The 27,705-nt window shown below is 47.4% G+C and overlaps 1 protein-coding gene across 1 annotated transcript in view; it reads right to left on the bottom strand.

Moving 5' to 3' along the window:
- Nucleotides 1-27,705, bottom strand: part of THRA (thyroid hormone receptor alpha) — a 120,510-nt gene that overhangs the window by 28,834 nt on the left and 63,971 nt on the right. Inside the window, exons 2-3 of the mRNA XM_082197368.1 lie at nucleotides 18,451-18,714; nucleotides 278-339 (exon numbers count right to left, since the gene is read on the bottom strand). Coding sequence (XP_082053494.1) covers nucleotides 278-339; nucleotides 18,451-18,503 — 115 coding nt within the window. The 5' untranslated portion in view covers nucleotides 18,504-18,714. The remainder of the gene's footprint in view (nucleotides 1-277; nucleotides 340-18,450; nucleotides 18,715-27,705) is intronic.

Raw genomic sequence — 27,705 nt, 5'->3', positions numbered from 1 at the left:
AGACTAATCTGTCAGCTCAAACTGCCTCAAATACATATCTACATATTCCCTGGCTCTGAAGTATGTGGCTTGGCTCACTTGCTCGAGTCATTTGGGAGGCATTTGGCTTCGCAAGCCTGTGGCTGTGGAAGGCCTGGTCTCCGCTCGCTGATGCCCACTTTGTTCTTGATTATTCTTGATTAAGCAGAGCGATCACGGATGCAAGCGGGGTGCTGGTGGGAGCCGGACAAATAGCTACGATTCTACAAATTTAAACAGCCTGAAAAGGGTGGCTTACCTGACATACTGCTTTTCACCGAACATTGGCTGCTTTTTCTTTTACGTTTCCCATCCGGCCACCTGCGGAGAAGAAAGAAGGGGAGAGGAGATTTAAAACAAAACAGAACCATGGATTCATCAGGGGAAGGGACAACCTTGTGTGGCCCTTCACCTGCCACAGCCTTATGGCATTTTATCCAAATCTGCAGCCCACTTCCCTAAAAAAGCTTTCCCAAGCGCCACACACAAGCTTTACCCTCTCGCTTCATACAGCTCCAGTTCCATCATCCCACACCTCTTAAAGAAGTCAGGAGGCGAGGAGAGCAGTACAAGTGGTCTCACTTTATGTTATCTGAGAGCAGCAGAAGTGATAAACAGGTTGGGAAGAAGGTTCACCATGCACACAAACACATACGCACACACATATGCAGATGTAGAGACATAGCTAGCCCCTTCTTGACCCGAGATTCCCATGCTCTCCTTTGCCTCGGCCTTTGGAGCATGCTCACCCCAGAGCCGGCATGACTCTGCAGCAGGAGGTCAAAAGAGAGAAGCCAAACCACCACCAGAAACTCGGATTAATCCAGCCCACCAGCATTTGGAACTCCCACTGTTCTAGGCGCATGTTGCAATAGAGAATTTCATTTATGAGCTCTGGGCACACTACTGTGCCTAAGATTTCAGATCAAAACTGCAGAGTTGAAGGAAAGGAGGACCTTTTTCCGCCTCCCCACTTCCAGCTACAGTCGTACCTTGGTTGTCAAACTTAATCGGTTCCGGAAGTCCGTTCGACAACTAAGGCTGCAGAAGCCGTGTCGGATGTTTGGCTTCCAAAAGATGTTCACAAACCGGAACACTCATTTCCGGGTTTGCGGTGTTTGGGAGCCAAAACATCGGAGTACCAAGGCGTTTGCGAACCAAGGTATGACTGTGAAGACTGGAGTAGAGACCCTCTTATGAATATTAGGGGGGTGGGAAGGACTAGACCATGTGAAAAATGAACATAGTATTTTAGCTGCAGTTCATTCATTTTCAGCTTTGTATTCTTGCTATAAAAAACATGCTTAGACATTCCATTGTTGCGCCCATAACCTAGGTTTAAGGTGCCATTTAGCTCCATGCTTTCATATCTCAGTTTCTAACACTGCAGCCCATGCCAATCCATGTTTGTCATGTTCAGTAAAACAAAAAAACACCTAATCCACCTAGTGAGCTTCACAGCAAAACAGGGAATTGAACTCTCTAGTGTTAAGTCCAACAATAACTACTATGGCTGAGCACACACCATACATTTAAAGCACATTCTCTCCCCCCCCCTCAAAAATCCTGGGAATTTTGTTAAGGGTGTTGGGAGTTGTAGCTGCGAGGGGTAAACTACAATTCCCGGGATTTTTGGGTGGGAATGCATCCTTGCCCTTGACCTCCAGAAAGGAAAGTAAGAGGGAAAAGATGTGAAGGCAATTCAGTTTGCAGCTGAATTGTAGATGCTATGTGGAAACAGGGAGAAGAAGAAAGAGCTCAGTAATACAGTGGTACCTCAGGTTAAGTACTTAATTCGTTCCAGAGGTCCGTACTTAACCTGAAACTGTTCTTAACCTGAAGCACCACTTTAGCTAATGGGGCCTCCTGCTGCTGCCACGCCGCCGGAGCCCGATTTCTGTTCTCATCCTGAAGCAAAGTTCTTCACCTGAAGCACTATTTCTGGGTTAGCGGAGTCTGTAACCTGAAGCGTATGTAACCTGAAGCGTATGTAACCTGAGGTACCACTGTACAGGGAATGCCTGCTGTCACAAGCTCCCAATTCAGCCACCATTAGAAGCTGCAGATTTGGGGAAGGAGTAATGAGGTACATTATGCATCTTCAATTTGCTTTTGTTCACACATTAAAATCTAGATGACTGTTATCACAGAATGCTCATTTTTAATTAAAAGCTGACTTAACTCATAAGTGGTCCCAACCCCCAAACTCCTTGTTACCCATAGTGTAATATAAGGCAATCCAAACTTTTCAAAAACATCTCCTATCCAAATGTAATAAACTAACCAAGTTCGAAAGCTGAGCAAGTGCCTTGTGAACAGAAGCCAACCTTCTGAGAATCTAATTTTTCTCCCTTCTCCTAAACTATGCAAGAAAAATACTCCAGACTCTTGCTGAAAAATTGAATCTTGCAGAAAAGATTATTTGAAGTAAGTTAAGTATTGGAAATCACTGATGATCGTTCCAGTTTCCAAAGAGTTGAGGTAAGTATTGGGCATAGCCAAGGTGGAAAAATTGACCTTCTATCTCTATCTATATACATAGCTGACTACCAGAATTAAGATTCTGGTAAAAGTGGAAACAGTTTATAAATAACTGGAACGTGTATTCTTAAAACATTCCTTTGGAATGACGCATTTATTTAATTATTTTGCTCCAGTTATTTATTAGTTGCTTTTCACGGCCAAGTCTATACATTTGCAATTTTTATAATTGAAAGCAACAACACCGCACTGATTTTGGGAACAAGAGGCTGGTGACAATCAGGAAGCTGGTGTGGTTTGTGCTTTCAACAAGATTTCTGAGCTGAAAAGGCTTAGTTGAAGCTGCAGGGTGGCTATATTTGTATCTGATGTCATTTCCCTTTTCATTTCTCCTCCCTGCCCCTGACTGAACACTGCAGCAGATGTTGCATGGCTGGTTTCATTTATGCATATTTCTCGGTGCAAAAGCCAGTGAGCGAAATTGCCAAGTAAGCTCCTAGCCAACCACCCACGGGTGGACGACCAAAACTACACAATTCTATGATTCTAAGGTAAAGGTAAAGGGACCCCTGACCATTAGGACCAGTCGTGACCGACTCTGGGGTTGCGGCACTCATCTTGCTTTATTGGCCGAGGGAGCCGGCGTACAGCTTCCGGGTCATGTGGCCAACATGACTAAGCCGCTTCTGGCGAACCAGAGCAGTGCACGGAAATGCCGTTTACCTTCCCACCGGAGCGATACCTATTTATCTACTTGCACTTTGATGTGCTTTCGAACTGCTAGGTTGGCAGGAGCAGGGACCGAGCAACGGGAGCTCACCCCGTCACAGGGATTCAAATCGCCGACCCTGTGATCGGCAAGTCCTAGGCTCTGTGGTTTAACCCACAGCGCTACGCCCATCTAATTCAGTAAGGTCTACACTGACTGGCAGCAGCAGTGGCTCTCCAGGGTACCTGCCAGCCCTTCCTGTAGATGCAGAGGATTGAACCTAGAACCTTATGCATGCAAATCAGCCGCGCAACCAATGAGCTGTAGCTCTTCTCAATTTCCCAACAAGGTGTATGGAGGCACACAGTGGTGATCGGTTTTCTGTTTTTTTTTAAACCAGCTTAACCCCAAAAACAGTGTTAGGATTAACTGCAAACTGAATAATCTCACTCTTCACCACCCCCCAATTTCAAGAGGATTGGGAAAGGGAGGGAACTGCAATTCAAGAGGAAAATGCTACACAGATTAGGCAATGAAGGCAAATGAATGCTATCAGGAGATCACAACTCAAATGTGGGAGGGTTGAATAATAAGAAGGAGTTCAAGATTCATGCATTAAAAAAAAAAAAAGAAACACACACCAATGTCATCCTGTGAACAGGATTTGCTCTAATTCACATGTAGAGCATCTAGCATTGAGGCAGTTTTAAAAATAGTAAATAAACAGCAATAATGTGGGGGGGGGGGTTGTGTGTTTTTTAAAACTTGTATGGTATTCCATCAGCTCTCACCCACTGCCCCAATTTAGCAGGGACTGACCTCTCAACAGCTTATATCATTTATATATAGATAGATTTTAAAGAGGAGGTTTTCAGAAATCTTTGCAATGTGTTTAAAGGCCACCCTTCGTTTTAAATAATCGTAAACCTGCTCCCAAACCAAGGAAGAAGGGGAAATCTATGTGCATTAAAGTGTCTCCCCGCCCCCAGCTTTTCCTTCCAAATTAAATTCAAAAGACAAAATGTCCTTTTTGGCCTAGATTAAAAAACAACAACAAAGGATGACCTCAGTGGCAGCTCACCCAATCGGCCGCCAGTCACTGCAGCCTTATTTGCATGCCGATACCCCATTGGCAGCAGCGGCACGAGTGGAATGCAGAAGGTGGAGCCAAGAAGACATACATTTTTGCAAATGTATAGTACTGAAATACAGAAACTAATAGCACCACCCTATTGGCAAGAGATGTTTGGAAGATTGCTTAGGAAAGGAAATGTTTGAACAGATTTTTAAAAGGCTGCAATGTTTGGCTTACATGGGCCTCCTTGGGCAAAAGGTCCCAGGGCTGTGGGGTCTCTTACCCAAAGAAACTCACCTGAGCCCAATCTTAAAATCAGTACAATAATTCCTTTCCTAAGCAAGTGTGATGATGTCGCCCCTTTAAGCCTGATTTATGGGAATAGGTTAGAACCTCAGAAATAATGAGCTTGACAGCTTCTTGTCCCTTTGCTCAACCTACTGAGATTTAAGTGTAAGCATTTATGTTAATTAGCTGGATAAGTTAGTGTTTGTTGTTTTCTTACCTTCTGAGCTATTTTTATCTGTCTAATTCTTTGGAGTTTTTCTCTCTTGTAGAGTTTTGTTTTCGTAAAAGTCTGTGTATGATTTTATGAAATTTGGTCTAGTCTGAGTTCCCGAACCCTTTAATTTTGACCACGCTTTTCAGAGCAAGGGTCGCCCAACACAGCAGGTTTCAAAATGACTTTTACAAATAGGTTGATTTCAAAGCAAGAGGATGGGGGGGGGAGAGGAATCAGGGAAACTATTATACGCAGAACTGCAACAAAATGTTGCGGCATGGAATGTTCCTGTTAGCTATTCCAGTTAGCCATTGATGCTCTCCTCTGTGATGAAACTCCACTCCATCCCCTTGCACCCAGTTGTCCATCTCCCCTAAATAGACAATCAATGTTCCATTATCAATGAGCGCTGCGCAGTCCTCACTAGGCTGTTTTGGGTTTCCCCCCTCCCCCCAGCTTTCTTACCTAAGGATATTATTATTATTATTATTATTTATTTCTGCAGCTTCCATGTCCCCCTATGTCTGCTGACACCCCCCCCCTTTGTGCATGGCTGCTGTTGTTTTGCTACAAACAGCACTCACACCCTGATCATCAGAAATAGAGGGAAAGATGTTGTGGCAGCCAGAAGGCCCTTCACGGTGAGGCATGAATGCCATCATTTTGTTCTGCTAGGCTTCCCGTGCCTTTGGTTTAGTCCTGCACCTCTGCTTGGGTGCTTCAGGCAGCAGACTGAGACTGACAGGACTCAGTTCCTACCCATGCAAAAGCCATTCCCTCAGAGAACTAGATTTCAGGGAGAAGGGCTTTAATCTACCCTCCCCTCCAAACACACACACACACACACACATACACACACTAGTTTGCTTGGGTGAAAGCTTCACAATATGAGCCCTCACCTACAGTCCCAAGCGATAAAAGCTCTTGCCGCTGCAGAGAGAACTAGTCCTTTTGAACAGCTGCTCTGATACACATTTCCTTTTGGAGGCTTTCCCGCCCCCCCCTCCTAGCCAACAGAGGGCTTAAATGCTTGAATCACACCAACAGGAAACACGGGGGGGGGGGGGGAGAAGAGAGAAATGATTTAAGTGTCGTTTGGGGAAAGGACCAACAATAACACAAGCCGGGGCGGTGCGTACGTGCAGCCTTTGAACAAACACAACACATCAGCATGTACACAATGCAGGCTTCTAAAAAAAGACCATCAACAGTGACTACAGAATGGAGGGGGGGGAGTGAGAGGGGTGGGTAGGCAAGGCTGGTACTACCAGTTTGTCTTGTCCACCTCCTCCTCCTCTCCCCCCCCCCCGCACCCCACAGGCGACTGCAAAAGCTCCCCAACAGGATGTCCTCTTGTCCACGTAAGGCTTGTAGGCACGGCTTGTACCAGGAGTTCCTGGGACCAGCGCCAGACTGTGCTCTGCTGTTCCTCCGCAGGGGCTGTGCATGAGGCGGCTTGGCTCCCGGCCAGCAAGGCCAGCTCGGCACCTGAGGACAGCGTGTGCCCGGCAGTGAGACACAGGAGGCACGGAGGTGCCCCTTCTCAGCACCTGGGATTCCCTGGGCGGGCAATAAGGTGGGGAGAAAGTGGAGCAGGGGACGGAATCAAAATGTTCTCGCTCTGGGCTCCAGGTACTTGGCAGGGCAAGGAGTCCATAGGTGACGCCTCTTCTGCAGACCCCGAAGGAGGCGGCCGCGCGGCTGCACCACACATTTCAAAGTGCTCCAATGCCATTATAACAGTAATGGCTTTGCCCACTTCAAGATTTCTGGAATCTGTACTTTAAGGACCTCCTCTCTGCCCTGTATATTTTGGGGAGCCCATCTTAAGTTGATTCAGACTGTTTTTTATATTGTGTTGTCATGTTTTCAAACCTTTTATTGACATATGGGCAAAATTTCGAAAGGTTCAATACAATAAAACCAGCAAAATCTGCCTTGAACAATTAAAACACTGTTGTGTAACGTTCACGAGTCCTCGTTGCGTGTTGGAGAAACTTGGCAGCTATCTCCAGCTTACCCCCCCATCCAGGGTAAACATTAGGAAGGCTATTCGTCTGGCCATTGTAATGTTGCGTTTTAATGCTGTAGTCTGCCCTGGGGCCTTAGGGGGAGGGTAATAAATTTAATACAATGATGGTAATGATAATAACAGAAGTTCTCAGCACCCTTGATAGACTACAGTTCCCAGGACTCCTTGGGGGAAGCCTTTAAGGAAATTTAAATACACTAAGTAAGTAAATAAATTCATGCAGCAAAAAAGTATGCATGTGCAGACAGAGGGCAAAAAGTTAACCAATGAACCCACATTAATTTTGAGCAAAATACGGCAAATTAAATAGCCAATACATCCATGCTATGGACCCAAGGAGAACGTGCCTCTCAAGTATGTGTGTTGGGAAGTGACTTCTTTTCTACGTGGCCAAGCCTCCTCCCCTGTACATAATGTATAACCAGTGAATCAGCTGTCCCTCCTGTTTTCTACGGAGCTAGAGAACCCAAGATTCCTGGCCCTTGCTCCTCCAACCGCTGTAGCTGACAATCACCCTCTCACAGTCAACAGGGCATGAACAGGCAAGTACAGAGTACTTTCAAAACATTTTGGAATTTCTGGTAAACACATGCTACCCCAACCCTTGCAAAAGTAAGGTTCTATCCCTCAATATATCTTCTACCGGCACACCTTCCCATTGTTAATCATTTGTGGCACAGAACAGAAAAGGAGTAGCCACCCTGCAGAGTGCAATTCCCTCATCACCTGGAAGAACCAGAGCCATTCCAGCCTGCACAGGATCATTTTAGAAGCCAGGAATTCCAGGGAGGTTTCAGCTCCTGTAACCCTTGTTTAAGCATAGGCCTTGGTGTGAACAGGGATCAGGCGGATTTCCTGGTGAAGCATTAGTACCCTTCATCTTTAAACAGACACACAAAGAGAGAACAAATCCAATCCCCGATTTCCTAAACTCTCAGAGCCATGCAGATTTTTTTTTTTTTGGGGGGGTGAGAGATTTGCTGATTACACTAGGATGCAGCACTAACTCTTTGCAGCAGGTGGCAGTGTGGTCGACGTCCATTGGCTCCACCCACAAGGAGGAGGGGGGAGAGAAATGACCCTGTCAGTGTGAGGGCTAGCAATCTTACACCATACCCCTTCAGACCCACACCCTAGACTTCACAATCATGAGGGCCAGGAACCTGATTCGCAACGAGGTCGGAGATTTTCAGGAAGTTGATTCCTGCAGCCAGCGACACATTTTTGCAGTCGTCTCTGCTCCCAAAGATTCGCAGCAGCATGCATAGCTAATCCAAAGACCAACCACATAAGCAACACGAGAAAAAGGCGGCAGAGGTCAGCCACACATACCTGGGCTCTGGCGAGCACATACCGGTACTTTCTAAATGAGGTGTACGTGCACGTGAGCGAGCGAGCGGAAAAGTGGTTGCTCAAGGAGCGGGGTGACAAAACCATACCTTATCCGTCACAATCGTTCCTACCTCCCACATGAGACTAGGGAACAAAGGTTCTGCCCCATCTCTGTGGGGCAAGCAAAACCACAGAGCCGCCCAGTCACATTCTCCTTCCCATCCCAGGTGGAGGAGCTTCGCTATTTGCTTACGACAGGAGCGGCAAGCAAAGCTGTGAGAACAAACTTGCCTGCCCTGGGGGCCCGTGGCAATATCAGAAGGTTGTGCCGGCGGCATGTCCTGTGGCAAGGGCCGTGCCCCAAGGCTCACCCAGCTCCCAATCCGGGGCCAGGAGAGATCGGAGTCCGGGCATCCTTATGGGGCCCAATGAGGTTCTTCCTATGTGAACAAAGCACCCCCCCAATACTGCACACACGGTTTATCAAGACACATGGAGACGAGACGAGGCGCAGGAAAAACGCACTCCACCCCGCTTCACAAGATACCTTGAAAGCGCATTCAAAGTGCCTTTCTTCCCTCAGAGAATTCTGGGCACTGTAGTCCACAGAGTTACAATTCCCAAAAACGCTGAGCAAACTACATTGCCCAGAATCCTTTGAGGGTGACAGAATGTGCTTCCATCTGTGTAAAGCAGGAGTGGATAATCTCAGGTACACTGGTCAAATGCAGGCCTCTCTATCTGGCCTGTGGGACTGTTCCCAGGCCACACACCTCCAATTGGCCCAACTCCACACCCTTGTTCAGGTCTTTTCCCTGTCTCTGACCTGCAATAATGCCTCTTGCTGGACTGGATGCAGAGGTGTCAATGTTGAAACCTCTGGTTTTTGTGTGGCTGGTCTGAGGCCTACAATCCAGAGATAAGGGTTGCATACACACTATACCTTCGGCGCACATTCAAAGCACATTCCCTCCCCTCAAAGAATTCTGGGTGCTGTAGTTTTACCCTGCACAGCGTTACAATTCCCTTAACTGCCCAGAATCCTTTGGAGTTGGGCACTGTGCTTTAAAGCTACGCATCCAGAGGCGGATTACTGGCTTCGATCGAAACCGTGCTTGGCCATTTACAACTTCGATGGCACATGCCCATACACCGCTGGTCTGCCAACCCCTTCCTTGCTGGGCTGGTGATTACATATCAATCTCAAACTCTCCTCTTAATTGCTGGTTGCTCTGTGCTGCAGCTGCAACCACGTCTGTCCCAAGTCCTGCCTACCATCCCACCTCCAATGCCCTTTACCCTTTGCTCTCTGAATGGGTTTGCCTGGGGTACATTATGGAGCAAGTCTGCCACCATGTGGCCAGGTGTGATCATCACACCTGAACAACAGCATTTATTTTAATTTTTTGCCAAAGGGGTGTTTGTACAGCGGAGAAAAGATAAGGGAGCTTTTACAGCCCGGACCCTAGCAGGATGACACTTCTCTCCTTGCAGAGGGAAGGCTGCCAAGCCTGCACTGCATAGGCCACAAACATGAAGAGTTTCCCCAGAACCGCATCGTGTCTGCCGCATCTAGACTTCCACACACAGAAGTGTCCCTCCCGTAAAATGGCCATAAGAGTGTGCATGAGGGCACGTAAAAAACCCCAACAACCCCAAAAAACCCCACCAGCTCCTTTCCACACATCACCACCACTGCTTGTGTAATGATACAAGTGCATGTACAGGTGCGAGCGTGTTGCGGCAGATGATCTTGCAACACAAAATCAGGATTACTGCCGGGAAAAAGGCAGAAGCATCTCAAAGGACTAGAAGTGATGTTTTCCCCCCTGGCGCTTGGCGGGAGCCAAATTTCCCAACCCTGGGGTGGGAAGGGAATGAAGAAGCTGTTTGAAGCACTGTTTGGACTGCAGATGCCTTTCGTGGAGTTTGCATTTCCTGGCATACACCTGTTAAGGAATCCTCTCTGCAGCTACCTACAAGGCCCTTTACCTGCAGCAAAATAATGATGCTAATGGCTAATAATAGTAACAAGCAAAATGCTTCGTATTTATGCAGCACTAGCACAGGCATTTGGCTCGGTGACCTTACAACGAGCCTGTAAGGTAGACCAGTGCTGTTATCATTGTGCTGCTGCACATGGGGAGCTGAGGTTGATAAGGCCAGTGGCTTTCTGTTTCTAGTTTATGGCAGAGTTAAAAACTGGAGAATTCCCAACTTACCCTCTTAGCTACTCTACAATGCCCTTTGCTTTGGGGTTGGGTGGGGGGAGGGAAGCAGGGCAAGAGGAATCAGTAACACTGTGGTCTGGGAATGATTCCACTACCTTCCCTAAAAATAAAATTGCCTTGTGGAGGATTCCATAAACAGGGTTTTACTTGAATTTGAGGCATTATGAAAGTTGGCATCAGGAAGGGATTTCCCTCCAGAACAAACTGACTTGCGACCCAGGGTGGTTTTCATATTTCTCCTCAGTTGCGGCTTGGCTTGCTTCCTTGAGAAATCTAAAGCTCTTTTTTACACTTCAGCCATCTTTTCTGCGGTGTGTAACTTCCCTCGGCTGATGGCTCACTGTGGCTTTCAGGGTGTGTGTGTGTGTGTGTGTGCGCGCGCGCTTGGGGTGGGAGGTGGGAGTTTGCACTCACCAGCATGCCTTCCTAGCACCAGGGCTTGAACTGCATTGATGTGGTTTCCTTGCCACAAGGATCCTGCACATTCCTTGCTAGCCCCTAATCCCATACCTATGTAAACGCTACAACTGGAAAACTCAACATCTGCAAGGAAGCGCCCCTGTGTGGTGTGACTTTTGAGTTTTTCCAAAACAGGCCCAGATTCACTTCTTCTCCACCCTTTATTTGCAGGGGAGGCGAGGGCAGAAGTGGGCCATTTGCTCTGCTCAAAGATGTTCACCTGGTGCCTTCATTACGTAGGTTTCGACATATACTGAAAGCATCTCAAATTACCCTAGCTTTCAACACCCAATATATTTTAGTGCCCACCCTATTCTCTTGGCTGTAATTTATTTTAATGTTGTGTTTTTAAAATGATTACATCTTACCCTGGGAGCGCGTAGTGAAGGGCAGGGTAAGAAATCTGAAAAATCATTAATAATAATAATAATAATAATAATAATAATAATAATAATAATAATGGTTTCAATGAAGTCCTTTTCAGCCTCCTATTTTCCTGCCTTGGCTCAGTTTACCCGCTGAGCCACTGCAGTGTGTTGGACGTACCCTTCTCCCCTTGCAGTTCTGGCAGGCCTAGTGTCAGCCTCCAGGAGGGCAAGCAGCAAATATTTGAAGTCTGGGATTGGTAGCAAGCGGCTAGCAGGCTGCGTTCCCATCAAAAAGAGGGACGAAGGAGACGGGAACGGCCTAGCTAGTCCATTAGAGGGTGATGTTTGGAGGGCATCACAGAGTCCAGATGTGGGGCTGATTTGGGGTGCAGACACCCCTCCCCCCGCTTGCTCCTCCCACCCTCCTCAACACCACTTGTTTTTCTCCAGACTCACTGTAAAAGGTGCTGGGGAGAAGGCTGGTTTTAAGGACGGACTCCACTCTGCCACTGACTCCCTGCTTGGCCTGTGGCACAGTCATTATTTCCCCTGCCCATTTATACAACAGGGAATGGTGGAAACCTTGTGGGGAGGGGCAAAGGCAATAAAAACACTTCACACACGTGCAGAAGGATATTGCGGCTGCATGGACAAAAAGGCAGCCGCAATGCTTGGGGACAGGTGGAAGGTGGTGGTGGTGGTGGAGGGGAGATTATTTCCTACATAATTTGGTTTCCCACCCCCACCCCCACCCTGCACGGCTGTTCTGGCTGCCAGCGCTACGTGCCAGGAAAGTCTGGGCAAACAGAGGCAGCAGCACAGCTGGCTGACGGGCAGGCAGGCAGGCAGACAGTCTCGCTGGCAAAAAAGGCACCTGCTGAGTTGTGGGGCCCATTAGGGCCCAGCCAGTGCCAGTGTCGGAGAATGGGCCCATTATCCTGACCCCCACCCTCTCCCCTTGGCCCTTCCGTATGCCACAGATGGAAGGGGTAAACAGGATGGGCTTGCGGCCTGGCACACATAGAGGCGAGCCCTTCCTAGGACTGCGACTCTCGCAGCAGCACCAGCACTGTGGGAAAGAGATAAAAATCACAGCTGTTCTGGTAGGAGACTGAGTAGGACATCAAGCTCCCAAGCGTATTCTCTCTCTCTCTGTTCTATATCAAGGAATGCCTCTGCATGTTAAATTATGCAGCTTAATTATATTTGCATCTATGAGAGCACAGTGGTTCACAGACTGAGCTGAACATAGGAAGAAGATGCCTTATACCAGACAAGTATGTTTATCTATCCAGCCCACTAGTGTCAACTCTGGCAGGCAGTGGGCCATCCGTGTTTCATGTACAGCTCTTTCCTCATCTACCTGCTGCTTGAAACTCTTTACTGGAGTCTGCGAGGGATGGAACCTGGGCTTGTCTGCAGGCAAAGCACGTCCGCCCTCTCCCCAGGAACTGTCTGATTCCAGCTTCGCCTCTGCTCTGAAATCACCAGGTGGCCTTAGGAAAAGCCATTCTCTCTTCTTCCGCCCTCTCCCCTAATCTGTATTAAAACGGAGATAAGTAATACTGGCCTACATTGCAGGGTAGAAAGAAAAGGAAACAATTCTTTGAAACCCTACAAAGTGCAAAATGCAAATGCTAAGGATTAAAATCGGTCTACCCACTTGCAAGATAATATCAGCAAAGTCCATAATAAACACAGGGCTGCACTACTTCATTTTGTAGATCACAGAATCGTAGAGTTGTAAGGGATCACGAGGGTCATCTAGCCCAACCCCCTTGCAATGCAGGGATCTTTTGCCCAATGTGGGGCTCGAACTCACCACCCTAAGATTAAGAGTCTCGTGCTCTACCAACTGAGCTATTGACGAATAGGGTGCAGAGAGGAAGGAAAGATGAGATCTAGGACACCTGGGTTCTGTACCCCATTTATACCCTTCCATTGTCACAACAACCACCCTGCAAGGTAGATGAGGCAGAGACAGGCTGAAAGATACGCAGTGGCTGAACTTGGGTCTTCCATGTCCAAATGCAACCCTCTGATTTATTGCATCCTGAGAGAGGTTATGGGGGTCTGAAGGCTCCCAGCATCTCTCCAAATTGCGACACTTTTCATCACACAAAGCTCGAAGCAATAACCCTGCACAGTAGCCTCAATGGGGAGAGTAAGCTGACCGAGGCAACAACACTGTGAGTTACATGGGCTATTAGCCACAGTAGCCAAATGGAACCTGTGCATACAACGGTAATACACCTCTGAGTGCAAGAAGATGGGGAGAAACCATAGCAGAGGGCCCAGCCCCGCTGTGCCCTGCTTGCAAGCACCCAAAGGCACTTGACGGGTAGCTTCTAGGTTAGATTCCTGCAATGCTTTATGCATGGAGATGCCTTTGAAGACAGTTTAGAAACAGGAGCTTATGCAGAATTCAGCAACTAGGCTGCTCACTGGGGCAAGGCAGTCTGCACACATTAATACCAATCCTGGCCTGATGGCGGTGGTTACTAATTAGTTTCTGGGCCCAATTCAAAGTTCAGGTTTGGGCTTATAAAGCCTTATGTGGCTCAGGATGCCAAGACCTCAAGGACTGCCTCTCCCCCCGTGAAACCACCAAGACCCTGCATTCAGCATCTGAGGCACTTCTCTGCATGCCCTCCTCAAGGGAGGTGCGGAGGGCGGCAACCAGAGAATGGGCCTTCTCAGTGGTGGCACCCCATTTACAGAGTGCTCTACTTGAGCTGGCACTCCTGGAGCCATCGCTATCTGTTTTTTATTCACCTGGGCTTTCGGATCTTCATTTCCTTCTTATCTTTTATTTAGTGGGACAGATCCATTTTACACCTATGTATTACTTGTGGTTTTGAACCCCATGTTGGGCAAAGAGATTCCTGCATTGCAGGGGCTTGGACTAGAGGACCTTCATGACCCCTTCTACAATTCTATGAATACAGACTCCCCTTGCCAACACCATAAATGCACAGTGCAAATCTTATTCTGGAGCCTGCTGCACATTTTTGCACCCTCATTCACACCCGTGGCTGGGATCTCAGGCAGCCCCAACCAGCGGCTGGCACCCACCCACAGCATAGCACACCCCTAGCTCCATAGCTATGGAGCCCTGGGATTTGACATATAGGTTATTTGGCTCATGCATCAAAGGAGAACGCAGGTTCAAAAGCCGCTCCGCCTCTACCCTAATGAGCTTTCATGGAAATGCTTCTCCTGATTTACTTACCAGATTAAATGCAAAACACCAAACTACTTCTCAGAAAAGCAGATTTATATTAACAGTAAAAAAAAAAAAAGGGACTCGAAGGAACATGCAACTGCAGCAATAAACTTCTGATACTTCAAACCATACTTGAAATTCAGGAAAGATGATGCCTTTCACTTAGGTCGCTTCTGATTTGTTGCCCTACACTTTCCAGTGCAATTTCCCCTCTTTTTCCGTATCCCCAAATGTCCGCTCTTTTGGAGGAACAGGTTTCTTGAAAGACCGCCCCAATCAGCTCTAACTGCACAAACAATGTTTGCTGGGATGTGGCAGAATCCCACCCAAGGAGAGTGACAGTCTGGAATCACCTTTACATTTAAAAAAAATAACGAACTTCACTTTAGGACCATGTAAGAGTTACAGATTCTCCACTCGCCCCATTTCTGTGTGAGTTACTCTTTTGAAGGGTGCTTCTTGACTGGAAGGAGGCAAGCCCAGTACACAGAGATAGAAATTAGCCAGGTGTGTTTTGTGCCTGGCGCAGGTCCAATTGCGACCACGTGGAGATCTCTGGATGCCAGGTTGGCAACTGAAATCTCCATCTGGCTGGGCCCTCCAGCTCTCTTAAGCAAGTAAGCAGAAGAGCTTATTCAGTGCATTTATATCCCACCTTTTTCTCCAAGGAGTACATGGTTCATCCCCCCCCTCAGTTAATCCATACAACAACCCTTTGAGGTAGGTTAAGAAGCTAAGAGGCAGTGACTGGCCCAAGGTCACCCAGGGAGCTTCATGACTGAGTGGGGATTTGAACCCTGATCTCCCAGGTCCAAGTCCAACACTCTAACCCAGGGGTCAGCAGACTTTTTCAGCTGGGGACCGGTCCACTGTCCCTCGGACCTTGTGGGGAGCTGGACTATATTTTTTTGGGGGGGGGGCGGCGGAATGAACGAATTCCTATGCCCCACAAATAACGCAGAGATGCGTTTGAAATAAAAGGACACATTCTACTCATGTAAAAACATGCTGATTCCTGGACCGTCTGTGGGTCGGATTTAGAAGGCGATTGGGCAGGATCCGGCCCCCGGGCCTTACTTTGCCTACCCATGCTCTAACCACTACACTGCACTGGCTTCCTAGAGTACTTCTGCTATGGGGCAGCTCTATAAATTATGTACCGTATTTATGCGAATCTAATGCGCCATTGAATCTAATGCACACCTCAATTTTCAAAACCTCGAAACCGAAAAAGTATTCGGTGGAGAGTGTAAATGCGCTATCAAATCTAATGCACACCCTAATTTTAGCAACGTTATTTGGCCAAAAAAAAAGGTGCACGCTGCATCTGAATAAATACGGTAGGTAGATTAATATGGGGAAAGCAAAATGTCACTTAGAGAAGGATCTGAAATTGCCCTTGTATTGCCCTTGAAGCTTGAATTTGTTTTATTCTGGATTGTTTTATTTATTGTTTTAAACAAGTTGTAAAACACTTTGAGACTTTTTCTTTAAAATATAAAGCGACATAGAAATGAAAATAACAACAAATAAAACAGAAGCAGCTATAAATTCCTTTGTGGGGGGAGAAGGAGCCTAGACATTTCACTGTGGCGACTATAACCTAGGTTTAAGGTGCCACTGGCAATTAGCTTATGGTATATATTTGAGTTTCCAATGCTGACTCATACAGAGATGCAATGGGTAGCTTCCCAGTAAGCAATATACCGTATTTTTCACTCTATTGGACGCACCAGACCATAGGACGCACCGGACCATAGAAGGGGGAGAATAGGAAAAAAAATTTTTTTTTCTTGTTCTCCCCCTCAAAAACAAGGTGCATTCAAGAGCAGGCCATGCCGCTGCCCCCCGAGCTTGTGAGGCTGGCGGTGGGGGGAAGCGCAGCTTTCACCCACCGCCAGCCTCAAAGATCCCTGAAGCCTTTGGAGCGCAGCTGCACTCCAAAGGCTTGAGGCTTCGGGGACATCCTTTGTAGCCTCTGCAGCGCGGCGGGGTGCCTTCACCCCGCCGCCCTGCGGAGGCTTTGCGCAGCCATCCCGAAGCTGGAACAGCGAGACAGAGGGCTGCGCAGCGCCCCTTCTCACTGTTTTGGCTTCGGGGACAGCAGGCTGCTATCCGCAAGTTTTGGGAGCCCGGCGGGAACTCCCGCCGGGCTCCGAAGGCTTGCGGATAGCTGCCTGAAGCCCGGGGTGTGCAGCTTCGGGCTGCAGGCTTCAGGCAGCTATCCGCAAGCCTGCGGAGCCCGGCGGGAGTTCCCACTGGGCTCTGCAGGCTTGCAGATAGCTGCCTGAAGCCTGGAATGCGAGAGGGGTTGGTGCGCACTGACTCCTCTCGCTCTCCAGGCTTCAGCAAAAGCCTGCATTCGCTCCATAGGACGCACACACTTTCTCCCTTCATTTTTGGAGCGGAAAAAGTGCGTCCTACAGAGCAAAAAATACGGTACTTCTTCTGCGTTTCCACAGTCGAAGAAGTTGAATGATCCAACCATACACCACAGAGCTACAGGGCAGAATTACTCACCCCTAATGGAGGCTGATTGAAAGGAGGCAAGAACAGAGGAGCAAAATGCCCAGAGGAGACAGGGAGCAGACTCCTTGGCAGGTAGCGGCTTTTGGTTCAGCAGCCTTTAATTTATGGCTTCCTAGTGATGTGCTAGAAGCTTCCTGATCAGTGTGCCCTGCAGTGCTTGGAAATTAACATGGAATGCAGCCTGCCACCCAAAGATGCAAACAATAGGCAAGCCTGAGATTTATGGTCAAATCTGCCTTGCTTGATCCAGTGTATCAGGCTGACACTCCTTAAAAATATGAGAATGCATTCAGTCCGCCAAGATGGAGGACCAAGACATAGTCCAATGCTAGTCATGCTCTAAGCAGACCCACTGAGATGAATTTACCATACTTTTCCATCTATAAGACTATGTTTTCTTCTTTAAAAATCACGCTAAAAAGTGGGTGTTTTCTTATACATGGGTAGTGAATAGGATGGACGTTTGACTGGTTGCTGCTGTGTCTGTCAGTGGCTATTGTGCATGTTGATTGGCTGATGCTCTGGCAGTTGGGCATGTGATTTGCAGCTTCTTCCGAAGATGGGACAGAAAGGAGGATTTTGTGACGAGTGCGGGTGCGTGAATATTGGCAATTCCCCCCCCCCCACAAAAAAGCTCAACAACTCTGGGCAATCCTCTGCAAAAAAAGCTCAACTCTGAGCCATCTCCCCCCATTTTCTTAAAACTGAGACCCCAAAAATAGAGATAGTCTTATACACGAGGGCATCTTATAGATGGAAAAGTACGGTAATTAAAGAGCCAGTGTGACATGGTGGCTAGAGCGTCGCTCTAGGACCAGAGAGACAAGGATTCAAATCTCCACGCAGCCATGAAGCTGACTTGGGCCAGTCACCGCCTCTCAACCTAACCGACTTCGCAGGGTTGATGCAGGGTTTAAAAGAGGAGTGAGAGAATCATGTATGCCACCTTGGGCAGCTTGTAGGAAAAAGTGGCGTACAAATCCAACAAATAAATAAATGCCGTAAATAAAACAAGCGACCCAAGTCGGTCATTGTCCACTAATTTCAATGGGTCTACTCTATCATTGGTTACAACCCTGACTAAGAGATGAAAAATGGCGGCCGGGGGTGTGGGCGGTAGAAAGTTGTTCTTCCATTTCAAGCTTTTTCTTTTCTTTTTTTAAAGGGAAGGCCAACAAGAAACACATGATCCTGAATTCCACATCCAGACACTCAGTTCCACATTTGCTGCTTGCATGGTATGGATTCAGAAATAAAAGATTCAGATACTGGGCACCACCAAAAATCCCTCTGAGCTGCACACACTCTATTGCTTCTTCTAATAGCGAACTCGCTGTTACTGTGTGGACGGAAATGGAGAGAATGAAAGGTTTTTTTAATGGTGTCCTCTGAAACAACCAGTTGCGGTTGGGGTATACGCAAGCAGAACTCCCCAAAATCTGCAGTGCGCGGTGCGCTAGGATCCCTACTGGGTGGGTGTGCCCTTACCGGGTGTCCTCTGGCTCCGACAGGCACTCCACCGTGCTGGGCTTCTGTTCCATTCACCGCAATTCCATCCAGAACCAATAAGGAGAGACCAAGGTGGGCTCCGCCCCCAGAGGCGACGCTCCGCGGTCGCCACGACAGATGCGGGTTTGGGATTTGGGATTTGGGAGGGGGCCGTGAACCGGAGTTAGGAGGCAGGCCCCATCTGCGCCTCCTTCAGTGTCGGTGAGCGGGAAGCATTCTGGGGCGAAACGTGGCGGTGGAACGCTGAGGAGACAAAAAAACAACAACACATGGGAGAAACGGTTCACTTTTTAAAAAATTCACTTTTTTAATGTGCAGGCTCTTCCTATCTCTTTCGACTTCGGAACACAACGCAGTAATAACAATAATAAAAAGATCCCAACCACGATCCTACTTTAGTGTATGGGTTGTGGAAATTCTAACCCACCACCCACCCAAAGTTCCTGATTATTTCACTCCAAGTCATGCAGGATTAACTGGGGGTTGTTGTTTTTTCTGCACCTCCACTGCACAATAATCTGGTAAAGACTCAAGTACAGTGGTACCTCGGGTTACATACGCTTCAGGTTACATGCGCTTCAGGTTACACACTCCGCTAACCCAGAAATAGTGCTTCAGGTTAAGAACTTTACCTCAGGATGAGAACAGAAATTGCGCGGCGGCAGCGGGAGGCCCCATTAGCTAAAGTGGTGCTTCAGGTTAAGAACCAGGTTAAGAACGGACCTCCAGAACGAATTAAGTTCTAAACCCGAGGTACCACTGTACTGGGAAGGACAAATGGAAGAAGGAAAAGGTTTGAGCACTGCTACATTATACAACTTGAAGTAGCAGCCATGGGGAAGAAACAGGCACCAAAGCTTTTCAGACACTGCCTTTGAGCATATACAGAGTGCCTTTTTCCTCATTAATGTTTGACCTCTAATGGATTCTCTCCCCCCCCCCAATAAAAAGTAATAATAGAGATCAGCTGTCCTCCATGTCACCTCTGCATCATTGGAACTGGAGCTGGGGGCTGCCCCACAAGTTTTCCATGAGGGCTAGAAATACAATCCTTTTTGAAGACTGAAGACAGAGAATTGCAGGTTGTAGTACTTGAGTCTGTGCATCACATTTCTTGTATGCTACTCTTTAGAGTTAATTGTAGAGTAGCTGCTGGGGGTGTCAGAAAATTGCAACAAAAATGGAAAAGAAAGCGGAACTTTCGTGTGTTCGCCTCTGGTCAGGAATGGAAATCAGTCAAGCGAGCGCTATCACAATTTGTTCACATTGTTGTTTGTTTTTAAGTCTGCAAATGATACGTAATCAATTGCACTTTTTTTTACATTGTTTCGATGTGTCGTTTACACTGAAATAAATATAAGTTGTAGAAGTTATGTAAATAGTTGTGATGGTTGTATAAGTTACGTTAAATAGCAGACAGCGAGACAAATAACATAGCTCTTGGCAGAAACTGAAGTGCAGCAGAATGGAAAACAGCGCTGGTGGATACCAATTGCTGCCTTCTTACATCCCTTGTGGCTGATAAACAGTGCAAGCTGTGAACCAGGAAGTCTCAGATTCAAATTTGGCCTCTGCTATGAACTCAGATGTTGCCACAATGCAAGCCACTATTTCTCACCATCAGACAATGTTCTGCAGTTTAGGAACAACCACAACCACAGCAGCAGCAGCCCACCTTAAAGTGTTGCTGTGTTACTGAGACGCCATAAAGCACAATATAAATGCTATGGATTATTATTATTATTATTATTATTATTATTATTATTAGAAGTTAGAGAAGGAAACAGTGGGAGAAAGCGGGGAATTTTCCCCACTGGAAGACTTGTCAGATTTCTTTTGCTAAAAGACAGGATGCAACGGATCGTCCTCGTATGTTGCTCTACGAATATTCACCAAGCTGAATCGGCGAGATGCTTCCTTAGCCCTAGCATGCAGCTTGGCTCACTTGCTTGAGCCCAGAGCTGCTTCCCCATTGACTAACTTTCTGAAGTATACCTGCTCTCCATTTGTGACATATACCGTAAGCCCAGAGGGAGTGGTACGTGGCAAACCAGGGCAGCCTTTTACCATGGAAGCTGGTGGCTTAACAGGAAGGTTTCTCTAATTCTTGTAACATTATTATTGGTGGTTGAAGAGGAAATCACACCGGCTTATTCTTCTCTGGTGCTGAGAAGCAAGGATCTGCTCAAGGCTGCCATGGCAGGGACTCTAGGACCGAGCCAGAATCTGAATACAGGCCTTCCAGCTCAGCCATGTGAACTGATTGGAACGTCAATCTGGGACTGCGCCCACACAGTTCTTGCGAAGCCCATGATGGACATAGCAGATGTCCCCTGTTTTCTGTCCTCAGGGTCTGGTATTCAGAGGTAACCTGCCTTGAAGCACGGAGGGTCAACTGAACAACCACCAGAGCGATGTAACAATGAGGGCAAGGATGGAGAACCTGCAGCCTTCAATATGCTGACGGACTCCAACTCCCACCAGGCCCAGCCAGCATGGTCAGTGGGTGAGGAAAGATGGGAGCTGTAGTCCAGGAACATCTGGAGAGCCATGAGTTCCCTGTTCCTGGGCTAGACAGCGTGGGGTTGGCCTGGCGAGACCCAGGTTCAGATCTCCACATAGCCACAAAGCTTTCTGAGTGACGTTGTTGGGCCAGCCACGGTTTCTCAGCATACTCTGCCTCACAGGGTTGTTGTGAAGATAAAACAGAAGAACAGTGTATGACACGTTGAAGGAAGGTGGGAGAGAAAAGGGGGGGGGAAACCTACAGTAAGAGTCACTGCCTCATCTAGCAACCAATTTCAGAAGCAGCCCCGTCTGCTTGCATGCTACAGAGGAGGAAAATATTTAGGCCTACGTCTACAACAGCAGCAGAACCTCCAACACCAGGTTGTGCTGCAGCTCCTGTTCTGCATTTATAGATTGGCAGTTCGAAAACACACCCACACCCTCTAAGGCTAGAGGGAACTGGGCTGGGAGGACTGGGGTGGGGGGTGGGAAGGAGAGCTGCCAAACTGGTTTCAAGTGGCCCCAACCGGTTTGCATCTCCAGACATTTTCTCCTTTTCTTTTCTCCCCTTTTCAAAAAAGCGCAGGGTGACGAACACCACCACTCGGTATATATTTAAACAAAAGTCAGGCAAACATGGACATTTTCTCTGCCTTCCCCACCCACTCTAGGAAGGTGCCTCGGTTCAAGGGAGTGGCGGTGGGGAGCGGATGGGGGGGGTCTGGTGCTCCAACCAGAACAACCTCACCCTTCTCGGAGCTAATCTTCCTGGCTCAAGACCTGGCCGCTCCAATGTTTGGCTCCAGAGCCTGCTTTCAGCACCGGGAGTGAAATAACGCCTCTGAGCGTGTGCAGAGTGTATCTTAAGAAACATGGGGCACTTGGAACCAGCCGCCAGTCCCAGCCCTGGGCGCCTGGGGCTCCAAGGCAGCCAGGAATAGCCGTGCCCTCAAACACCTCAATACAGTGGTACCTCGGGTTAAGTACTTAATTCGTTCCAGACGTCCGTTCTTAACCTGAAACTGTTCTTAACCTGAAGCACCACTTTAGCTAATGGGGCCTCCCGCTGCCACCGCGCCACCGGAGCACAATTTCTGTTCTCATCCTGAAGCAAAGTTCTTAACCTGAGGTACTATTTCTGTGTTAGCAGAGTCTGTAACCTGAAGCGTATGTAACCTGAAGCGTATGTAACCCAAGGTACCACTGTATAGCGATTACAGTGGAACCTCGGTTGTCAAACACTTCGAAAGCCAAACAATTTGGAACCCGAACACCGACAAGTGAATGCTTCCGTTTTTGAACCGTTTTTGGAAGCTGTGAGGCACATTTCTCCATTTTTTTCAATGGATTTTGCCGATGGGCAATTGTGCCTAGGTTGTCTTAACGTTTTCGGTCGTCGAACGGTCTTCCAAAATGGTTTACGTTCGGCAACCGAGGTTCCACTGTAGCACGCTGACTTCCTTCCTCGAGAGGAACAGAAACGTGATAAAAGGAGGTTAGGGTGGACATTGGAGGGATGGCAGAAACTGTGTCACAAAAGGGGAGATGGACAGAGAGTTGATCAAAGCAAGGAAATGGCAAAAACATAAACGGGGGTGGGGGGTGGGCAGAAATGCTGCCTCAGTTTTCCCAAGCCACACATGTGTTATCTTCCGCTGCCTGGAATCTCGCCTCCTTTACTCCACGCAGAGGTTAAAAAGAGGTTAAGAAGCGGTGATGCCCCTCCTCTTCCCTGCATACGGCCCACTTCTTCTTCGCACATATTTCTTTTCCCCTTCTCTCTGGCCGCCGCTGCCACCACCGCCTCTAGCCAGGCCACCCCCCCAACCCAACCCCCGCCAGTCTGCATGCACAGCACTCTTGTAAGGAAACCTGCAGCTTCTCTCTGGCAAGTTGCCAGCGCTGTAACATCAAAGGCGGCATAGAAACAACAGCGGCCGAGAGGTCCCCGCCGGCCTCCCCAGAAGGGGGAAAGAATGGGGAAGGAGAAAGGAGAAAGAAAAGGCAGGGAGGCCCCGGCTGTGTCCTCAAGTGACCTCCCCCCCCCATTGGGGAATTAGACCCTCCTGCAATGGGCTGCTAAGAGCAAGGCTGGGACCCGGGTTACCCGAGGACATGGGGCAGGATGCTCATAGATGGGGAAGCACCAGGGGGTGGGAAGCAGCCAAGTTCCAGGAGAGAGAAACTACGCTGCTGGCCTTAAACCCCTGAAGGCAGCGAATCGCTGGGTGAGCAGGGAGCCTGCAGGGGGAATGGTACTTTGAACCCCCCCACCCCCGGCACGGCAGAATCATGGGGTGCAAGAAGCAGAACTGTTATGTAATGGCCCTCGGGACTGTTTTCGCTCATTCGCAGAGCCAGAAAGTGCGCGTTTCTGTCGGCCTTTATCAACAAAAAGGTAAGTTCGCTTCCATTGTTTATCGCTCAGTAGTGAAATGCTTCACTATTCCCGCCTTAAAAAGTAATAGCAATAATAAAAATAGTAGCAATAATTAATAATCTCTAAGCCTGTCTGATTACTAGTATTTTTAAGTTGCGGTGGCTTGCAATTAAAAGGGAAAAAAACAAAACAACTTATTTCTGTGTAAGAGCTAGTTTTGAACGTTCTAGGGCAATTGAGCCTCAGGGCCAGAAGGAGCGTATTCTGAACCTCAGGCCTCTTCCCAGGCCAACCTCACAGCCTTCTCAAGAGTGTTTGCTTCTCTGGAATGTGTCCTTGAGAACCAATCTCTCTTGCTTGCCTGGACAGAGGAAGGAGGTGTGTGCATGTTTGAGTGGATAGAAACTTCTTATTGTTTTTTGCATGGCTGGAATGTAGCCTCCTGAAGGAGAGACCTCAGGCTTGTCAGATCTACACGGTCCGTTTTATTTACTCTAACCATGGCATCCACCAAAATAGAGCTAAATAAAAAAGGATGGAATGGGGAGGGGCTTCTATACACTTAGATTTACAGGGGGCGGGGTGCCTCTCAGGTAGGGGTGGATGAATCTGCCATTTTTGGTCTCCTTCAGATTCTTATTTTCCCCAATATTCAACACATTTGCACATCAATGCACAAATTTGTTTTCTAAATGCCTCCCCTGCCCGCAAAGTGTCACCATTTCAGTGCACAATCCTCCGAATGTACGGAGTTTCGCATGCCGTTTCCTCTAACGTAATGCATTTCTGTAAGTTATTTTTTTACAATTCCTATCATCCCTGACCACTGGTCCTGATAGCTAGGGATGATGGGGATTATAGTCCCAAACATCTGGAGGGCCGCAGTTTGCCTACGCCTGTCCTAGTTAATAAGGAAGGTTGGGCCCTCAGTGAAAAATACCCTGCAAGCAGCATCTGCATGCAAACATATATTGCAACCTCTTCTCAGGGGTCCTTGCAAAAACATTCCAATATGTGCCACCATATCATCAAAGGAAGCTGACAATTAACGGTACCACTTTTGTAAACTACAACTTGAAAGCTCGGATACACAGGTAAGTTTGGGAATGTATTCTGATTGCCTGCAAGGTTAAACTCGGGGCAGGTAGAGAGACTTTCCTGTGATCTAAGCTAGTGTTGTTCCTGTTTGTTGTTCCCTAAAAAAGCTGGGAGAGTCCACAGCGTTCCCTTCTAGTAACTGTGGGGAGGTGGATGACAACTACCTTTGACAAGGATACTCAGCTGCTGTTTCCTCCTGCTCCAAATACTGAAGGACTAAGATACTGTGCTCCAGAACTACCCACCACTGATTCTAACCATTGTCAACATTTGCTGTTCTCACGACATTTTTTTGATGCCAATCAAGCTGCTGTGGTTTTATTTATTTTGGTTTGATTCTAAGTCCAAATTCTCCCTATGCTCCCCACGGGCTGGGTCAAGGCAATGGCCATTTGGAAACAAATATACTATTGTTGCTTTCGAAAGCAGGTTGCAAAAGTGACTGACAAACTGACCCAAGTTTGAAAACAGCGACTGTTTTCCAGACCGATCCCAAATGGCTGTTAGATTTTGGGGTTTCTGTCTTTGCAGATTAACGTTTGGGAGGCAAAGAGCTTTGGGAAGGCAACAGGACATTTGTGACCAAGGAGGAGAAAGGAGTTGAGGACATTCCTGCTTCCTGCCTCTTCCCAGCCTCTTTCCAAATCTCACTGTGGCTGCTGAACATGAAATAAACATGGTTTCTGGACTCCTTGCAACACTTGCGGCAGAGCATAAAACCTAGGAAACGAAGGCAGTGATGGGCCAAGCTAGGAATAAGATGTCTAGGATTCTGCCAGGGACAGCTGAAACATCAGGAGACGGGGTTTTCTGGCTCAGCTACAGGGCGATTAAACCCCTTGCCAAGTTGCGGGTAGGGAGGAGGAAGGTGTAGTGGTGTGCAGCAGACCAGCCGTCCCCAACCTGAAGATCCCCAGATGTTTCGGACTACAACTCCCATCAGCCGCAGCCAGTGCTGCTGATGGGAGCTGTTGTTGTTGTTTAGTCATGTCCGACTCTTCGTGACCCCATGGACCAGAGCACGCTAGGCACTCCTGTCTTCCACTTCCTCCTGCAGTTTGGTCAAACTCATGCTGGTAGCTTCGAGAACACTGTCCAACCATCTCGTCCTCTGTCGTCCCCTTCTCCTTGTGCCTTCCATCTTTCCCAACATCAGTGTCTTTTCCAGGGAGTCTTCTCTTCTCATAAGGTGGCCAAAGTATTGGAGCCTCAGCTTCAGGATCTGTCCTTCCAGTGAGCACTCAGGACTGATTTCCTTCAGAATGGATAGGTTTGATCTTCATGGGACTCTCAAGAGTCTCCTCCAGCACCATAATTCAAAAGCATCAATTCTTTGGCATTCAGCCTTCTTTATGGTCCATCTCTCACTTCCATACATCACTATTGGGAAAACCAAAGCTTTAACTATACGGACCTTTGTCGTCAATGTGATGTCTCTGCTTTTTAAGATGCTATCTAGGTTTTTTAAGATGCTGTCTAGATGGGAGCTGTAGCCCCCTAATAAACAACAACTGGAAGGCATGAGATTGGGTGTGGCTGCATCAGATTATGTGGGCATCTACAGTGAATCTCTCTCCACCTCCTGTCTCCCACCACAATGGCAGCTGATCCCAGGGGTTTAAGCCATGGCCTGCCACAATCACACAGATGTGGACACTGTGGAACTGTTCTGATTTAAGACCCATGACTTATATCCCCCCCTTTTTCTCAAAGTGTTTTTTCTCTCAGTTAAGCCCACTTCCAGAACTTATTCCCAAGCTGGGAGGAAAGTGCTTGGGGACAGGGTCTGCACTTCTGCCCCTTAAGCCAAATATCTCCTGTCTCCTATTTTCTACGTGATTTCAAGATCTGCTCATCTAGGTTTGCCATATTTCAAAAAGTAAAAACCAGGACACCCCCAAATTGTCCAAAAAACCTCAGTGATTTTTCAATTGACTTGCCTTTCCAAAATTCCCCCCAGATGTCAATTCTGCCTTTGAAATCCCGATAATGTTTGGGAAAATCTGGATGTATAGCAGCCCTACAGCTCATCTCAGGCCTAGTTTGGCATTCATAAACTAAGAGGGGGAGAAGGGTGTGATTGGCCTCTTTTGGTTGGGTTATATGACTGTCAACCTACTACACACAGTTTCCATTTAGCACGGAGTAAATGCAGCAGTTTTGGCTTTGCAATGAGCCCATACTCTCAATACACTGCAGGGCATTTGTGCTTTTTAAAGAATATGTTTCTTGTCCTCGTGGTTGTAGCAAAAAATATATAAAAATAAATCAACATCGCTTTTGGAAAACGGCATAGTTCTTCCAACAGGTTTTGCAGCACTCTTCTTAAAAACAACAACAAAACAATATTTGCTCCAGTGCAATTAGGGATGTCGCTCTCCCTTTCAAATGATAAGCAGAGAAAATGTAATTGGCTAGCAGCACATATGTCTGCCATGTAAAGTGAACACTGCCCCATAAAAATCAAGGCCGCCTAGCCAAACCCGCTTATCTAAAATGAAATGTGACAACTAACTAATTGAAATGGTATTGCATTCCTTTTGCCGGGTTGCATATACGTTACCTCAGTGAGCCCAGTGGTAGCCTATTATTATTATTAAAATTATTATATTTTGCCAGACAGCAGGAAGTCAAGTCCAAAGCATGAGATAATAATGTCATTTTGTACTGCGGATTCCCAGTTCCTTGGTGTGAGCTTTGACTCTGGTCTACAGTTCTCAAGAGGCAGGCAGGAAGACAGTAGCTAGGGACCAGTTTACCTGCGAGATCGCCTTACCCATACAGGCCCAATTGACTGCTTCGATCTGCAGAATTAGCACTGTTATGAGTGTCACATAATACTCGTTCCACATTTGTAAGAAACTGATCTTTGAGAACTTTGGAACTCGCTGCCTATGGGCATCAGGCAGGTGCCTTCACTATTCTCTTTTTGGCACTTGCTAAAACAAATGTTTATTTAGGCAAACCTATCCAAACATGTAGAATGTTGACATGAGTTTTTAATCTGTTTTTCTAAAAAGCTTTTTGTTGATGCTAATTATGTGTTGAATGTTTTAAATTATTATTTTTAACAGGCTTTAAACTGATCATCATTTTGTTTTATTCTCTTTGTAAACCACTTTGAGGTTTTATTACAATCAAGTGGTACATAAATCTAGTAAAAATAACAAAGACAAACAAGCCTCAGCCAGGCTCATGGGCCTTCTGACTCCTATCTATTAATTGCTGCCTCTCGTGCCATTGATGTG

The sequence above is a fragment of the Podarcis vaucheri genome (assembly GCF_965113315.1).
Source record: "Podarcis vaucheri genome assembly, chromosome: 13".
Taxonomy (NCBI): domain Eukaryota; kingdom Metazoa; phylum Chordata; class Lepidosauria; order Squamata; family Lacertidae; genus Podarcis; species Podarcis vaucheri.
This window is presented reverse-complemented; position numbering and strand designations above follow the sequence as displayed.